Source organism: Fukomys damarensis, unplaced genomic scaffold (assembly GCF_012274545.1).
Source record: "Fukomys damarensis isolate Sample0158 unplaced genomic scaffold, DMR_v1.0_HiC HiC_scaffold_32, whole genome shotgun sequence".
In the NCBI taxonomy this organism is placed as follows: Eukaryota; Metazoa; Chordata; class Mammalia; order Rodentia; family Bathyergidae; genus Fukomys; species Fukomys damarensis.
Genome location: NW_022900944.1, coordinates 33,356,316 through 33,362,026, shown reverse-complemented (window position 1 = coordinate 33,362,026; position 5,711 = coordinate 33,356,316). Strand labels below are relative to the sequence as shown.

Sequence of the window (5,711 nt, the reverse complement as noted above, 5' to 3'; positions counted from 1 at the left end):
ACGGTGATTGTTAATGAAGCATCGGTGTATGTGGAATGACCAAGAAGCAACAGACTGCTGCACACTACCATCTGGGAAGGGAAAGCTACCGGAAGTCCAAAGTCAAGGCCAACCCTGAAACAAGTCCAATGGAATAAGAGAAGGGAAACACCTCTTGGCTGGCTATTTGACTATGTCCAAAGAAAGCCCCAACGCAAACAAACAAAAACAAAAAGCCACCATTTTTATCAGGGGAATAAACCTGATTACTTATTTACCACAGTATGAAATGAAACAATAAATCAATAGCTTCATTTCGGAGCTTAATAAAGTCCTAGAGTTTCTGGCCAAAGCAGCCTCTTCTTTAAACCCAGTTATGGTTCAGCAGTGATTTGCAGGTCCTTGGGAAGGCACTGTACTGGAGAAAAGAGAGCAAAGAGCTTTCTTTTGTGCTTTTTTTTTTTTCCTTTTTTTTTTTGAGGTGAAACTTTTGGTGACAGTCAAGGCTCTTTTCTGACTTTTGCTGCTTAGACAAGCAGTCCCATGCGAGTGACTTTTGCTGACAAGAATGTGTGCAACACAAACACAATTGGCTTTGGACAAGAATGCAGGTCCATGGTCTGTGAAGAAAAGACATTCATTATCACTACTGTATACACAGACTTTAATACACAAAGATGCAAAATAAATTTAGATAAGGAGCTCTACTTTGAAAAAAAAAAAAAAAACCCTGGAGGGATTAGGGGTATAGCTCACAGATAGAATGTATGTTTATTTATTTATTTTTTCCTGGTATCAGGGGTCAAAATCAGGACCTTGCACTTTGAGGCAGATGCAGCACCACTGAGCTAAATCCCCAGCCCCTAGAGTGAATGTTTAGCATGTGTAAGGTTCTGGGTTTAATCCCCAGAACTACAACAACAGAAAGCTAGAGATACAGAACCTTTTGGGAACAGATAGCAACAAACAAAAGTGCACATCTATAGTCCCAGCACTCAGGAGGCTGAGGCAGGAGGATTAATGTAAATTTGAGGCCAGACTGGATTACACAGGAAGTTTGAAGCCAGTTTGGACTATATAGTGCAATTCTGTCCAAAAAAAAAAAAAAAAAAAAAAGCCAGGGATTTAGCTCATTGGTACTGTGTCTGCCTTGCAAGTGCAAAGCCCTGAGTTCAATTCCTAGTACCAAAAAAAGAGGAATGTCTAACACGGAGACCATTAACTGTAATTCTGTTTCCTAGGAGGAATCACAATGAGCTTACCTGAGGCATGATCATGGTGGATGTGATTTCTGATATCCCTTAGTAGGTTGGTGGTTGGAAGGATGACTCTTGAGGATAGTCAGGAGGCCAATTTTGCCTTTATTAAACAAAGACCTCCAATTTCCAAATGAAAAACTGTGACTGAAATTTTTTTTCTTCAGTTTTTGAGATAGGGTCTTGCTCTGTAATTTAGGCTGTCTTTGAACTTGCTATGTAGCCCAGGCTGGACTCAAACTTTTGGTGATGCTCCTGCCTCAGCCTCCCAAGCACTAGGACATGCTGGCTCAGTTCATCATTTAAAATAAAAATTTCAACCCCAGCATGGGGTCATAATCAGGAGGCTAAGTCAGGAGGATAGCTGGGAGTTTGACACCAGCACGAATTATAGCACAAAACCCTGTCTAAATTTTTTCAGTCATACTCTTTCATTTGGAGATTGAACTAAATTATCTCTGAGATTTCTCAGTTCTTAAATTATAGGAATCGGCTGGGCGTGGTGGCGCATGCCTGTAATCCCAGCACTTGGGAGGCTGAGGCAGGAGGATCGCTGTGAGTTCAGGACCAGCCTGGGCTACAGGAGTTCCAGGTCAGCCTCAACTACATAGTGAGACCCTGTCTCAAAAAGCCAAAAACAAACAAACAAACAACCCAAACAAACAAATTATAGGAATCAAATTCATACCTATTGTGATTGTGTCAGTCAACAAAAGATTTCATATATGATAAGACTTCAACTAGTGGCTCAATACTGATGAGAGAAAAAGGACCTTATTCCTTTATAAGAATTTATACATTTTTTTTTGTTTTTGAGACAAGGTCTTGCTATGTAGTTCAAACTGGCCTTGAACTCACTATGTAGTCCAGGCTGGCCTCAGTCTCGCAGTCTTACAAGTGCTGGGATTATAGGTGAGTGCCACTATGCCTGGTCAGAATTTATAATTTTTGAAGTATACCTGACATATCTCTAGACCCTCTAAGAGGAATAATGGCTGAGCATGGTGGCACACACCTATGGTCCCAGCTACCTGGGAAGCTGAGTCAGGAGGATCACAAAGGTGAGGCTGGGCAATTTAGTCAGATCCTGTCTCAAAAAAGGGGTGGGGATGTAGCTCAGTTTGATGAGGCCCTGGAAGGAACGAACGAACAAACAAATAGACAGAATCATGACTTCCTGTTGGGATGTCCTTTAAAAATAAAGAAGTCAAGGGCCAGGCATATAGCTCAGTGGTGCTTTGCCTGCCTGGGAAGCATAATGTCCTGTGTGAAAAAAAGTAAAAAGATGATGTAAAGCCTGGTAGGGGGGCACATGCCTGTATCTCAGCAGCACTGGGAAGGCTGAAGGAGGACTTTGAGTTTGAGGCCAGCCTATACTATGTAGTGAGATCTTATTTCAAAAAACAAAAGGTATGGTGGTACACATCTGTAATTCTAACACTCTGGGAAACTGAGGCAGGAGGGTCCCAAATTCAAGCTCAGACTGGGTAACTTAGAAAGATGCTGTTTCAAAATAAAATACAAAACAGTATTTTGCATATAGTAGTTCAGTGCTGCAAAAAGAGAAAGATAATAGCCTTGTGGATATGTTTCTTTTGCCCTAATCAGTAGTTTCTATTCAACCAAAATGTTCTATTACTTAACTTTTATCCCTACAAACTGCTGCTAATAGCAATGATTAGAATTTACTTGCTTTAGTACTTCATATCTTATTTTTAAATTAAATTTTATTTTATCTCTTTCTTGCTCTCAAGCCCCCTCCCTTCCCTATGTACAAAAGCTTTGTCTCTACTTTTTTTTTTGTTTGGTTTTTTTGAGACAAGTTCTCACTATGTTATTGAGACTGACCTGGAACTCACTTATGTAGCCCAGGCTGGTCTCGAACTCACAGGGATCCTCCTGCCTCAGCCTCCAGTGTGCTGGGATTACAGGCATGTACCACCATACTCGGCCTGTTTCTACTTTTTACTTTTGTTTTGTTTTGTTTTTTTGAGACAGGGTCTCACTATGTAGTTGAGACTGACCTGGAACTCACTATGTAGCCCAAGCTGCCCCTGAACGCTTGGTGACTCTCCTGCTTTAGCCTCCCAAGTGTTGGGATTACAGGCATGCACCATACCATACCCAGCTTATTTTTTTTTTTGTCCCTTCTTTTCTCCCTCCTCTCTTGTTCCTCGTATATCTTATTTTTAACTATCATCATCATCATCGTTATTTTGGTACTGGGAATTGAACTCAGGATCTTGTGCTTGCTAGTCAGGTGCAGCACTTCTGAACTACATCCCAATCTTATTATTTTTTTTTTTTTTTGCACCATACCATACCCAGCTTATTTTTTTTTTTGTCCCTTCTTTTCTCCCTCCTCTCTTGTTCCTCGTATATCTTATTTTTAACTATCATCATCATCATCGTTATTTTGGTACTGGGAATTGAACTCAGGATCTTGTGCTTGCTAGTCAGGTGCAGCACTTCTGAACTACATCCCAATCTTATTATTTTTTTTTTTTTTTCGACTGGAGATTTTATTCAAGGGGTGGGAGGAGAGAGATAGAGCAGAGAGAAAGAGCAGAGAGAGAGAGCAAAATTTTGTGTGTTTTTTTGTTTGTTTATTTGTTTGTTTGAGACAGGGTCTCACTATGTAGTTAAGACTGACCTGGAACTCACTGTGTAGTCCAGGCGTCTCGAACTTAAATTTTGTGTGTTTTTTTGTTTGTTTATTTGTTTGTTTGAGACAGGGTCTCACTATGTAGTTAAGACTGACCTGGAACTCACTGTGTAGTCCAGGCTGGTCTCGAACTCACAGCAATTCTCCTACCTCAGCCTCCCAAGTGCTGGGACTATAGGCGTGCGCCACCACACCCGGCTCCAATCTTATTTTTAATTAAAAACAAAAAGCTTTCTTAAATTGTTTTTGGGCTGGGGATGTAGTTCAGTGATAGAGTTCTTGCCTAGCACGCATGAAGCCCTGAAATCCTCAGTAACACACACACACACACACACACACACACACACACAAGCGCGTGCGTACACGCACACTTTATTTTTTTCTACCATTAAAAAAAAAAAAGAGAGAAAACTGCAACAAACATCTTAATCCAATGCTATCTTGAAAACTGAAGAATAATTTCCTGGCTCCAAATGGAATAACAGGCCATAATTTCCTAAGCAGTAAGAAGCAATGAGAAAGAAAGAGAATAACTATTAGTACAAGCATGGTTTTCAGGGTTACTTTTACCAGTTCTCCCTCAGGACCACCAAAATCCAGATAGAGATTTCTGATGCCGTCATCAGCAGACATCTTCAGCCTTTCAAAAGGGTAGTGGAACAACACAGTGCTGGAGCTTCCATTCTCCCTGGAGACAGTGAACCCATTTTCATAATGGACAGTAAATTTTACCTCTTGGCCATTTAATGTACAGCCTGTCAAAGACAAAGAGAAAAAATTATTAGCAAAATTCCTTTTCAGTTATCAAGTGGAAAAGGATTCTTTTAGCTTAAGGGGGGGTAAAAAGAATCTTCCTGAGTGTACTCAGAATCTTCTTAAGTGGATTTTTAAACTAGAAAAAAAAAATTTTTTTTGGTACCGGGGATCGAACTCAGGACCTTGCCAAGTGAATTTTATTTTGGCCACTGGAGCCAACAACTTGACTGAGACTAAGTCCAAACGGGTTCAACTGGACATTCAGCTGGTGAGTGCATGGAAGCTATGTACATGTGATAACAACAGCAAGAGACACAATCACTGCCCTTGGGGAATTCATAAATACATAGGCATAGACAACAATCCCTAACACCCCTCCTCCCTGCACCACTGGGGATTCAATGCAGGGCTTTTTTTTTTTTTTTTTTTTTTTTTGTACTGGGGATGGAACTCAGGACCTTGTGCTTGCAAGGCATGCAACAGAGCCACTGAGTTAAATCCCCAGCCCCAGGGCCTCTTCATTGAGCTATATCCCTAGACCTTTTCATATTCTTTTTAAGACAGGGTCTTGCTAAATTGTCAAATTACCCAGGCTGGGCTTAAACTTTTGCTCCTCTTGCCTCAGCCTCTCCGAGTTTGGGAGTGACCTCTAACTGTATAAAGTAGAATGTATAGAAAATGATTAAACACCAAATGGACTAAGGCCAAAGTCAAGCAAAGGTTTCCTAGAAGAGACTGAATTCAGATAGGTCTCAGGAACAGATAAAACTGAAAGGCAGGTAGGAATAGAAGGAAGAATAAGAAAGAAGAAGGAAGAAATAAAGGGACACAGGCAGAGATGCCTTTGAGGGCTAGGAACATAGCTCAGTTGGCATTTGGGAAGATATTTATCAAAGGAAAAGTCTGTGCTCTGCAAAACCCATACAGTCAATCCTTTCGAAGATAAAAAGTCAAAGCATACATCCGAGTCAACAGGATACAAGCAGCCATAATCATCAAGGTGGCAAACACTTTCTATGAAAGCTGGTGAAATCTGTTTCACTAACATCTAACAT

At 40.7% G+C, this 5,711-nt stretch overlaps 1 protein-coding gene across 1 annotated transcript in view; it reads right to left on the bottom strand.

Moving 5' to 3' along the window:
* Positions 1–362: 362 nt before the first annotated feature.
* Sntb2 (syntrophin beta 2) overlaps positions 363–5,711 on the bottom strand; it is a 65,956-nt gene continuing 60,607 nt past the window's right edge. Inside the window, exons 6-7 of the mRNA XM_010612340.3 lie at positions 4,471–4,655; positions 363–599 (exon numbers count right to left, since the gene is read on the bottom strand). Coding sequence (XP_010610642.2) covers positions 507–599; positions 4,471–4,655 — 278 coding nt within the window. The 3' untranslated portion in view covers positions 363–506. The remainder of the gene's footprint in view (positions 600–4,470; positions 4,656–5,711) is intronic.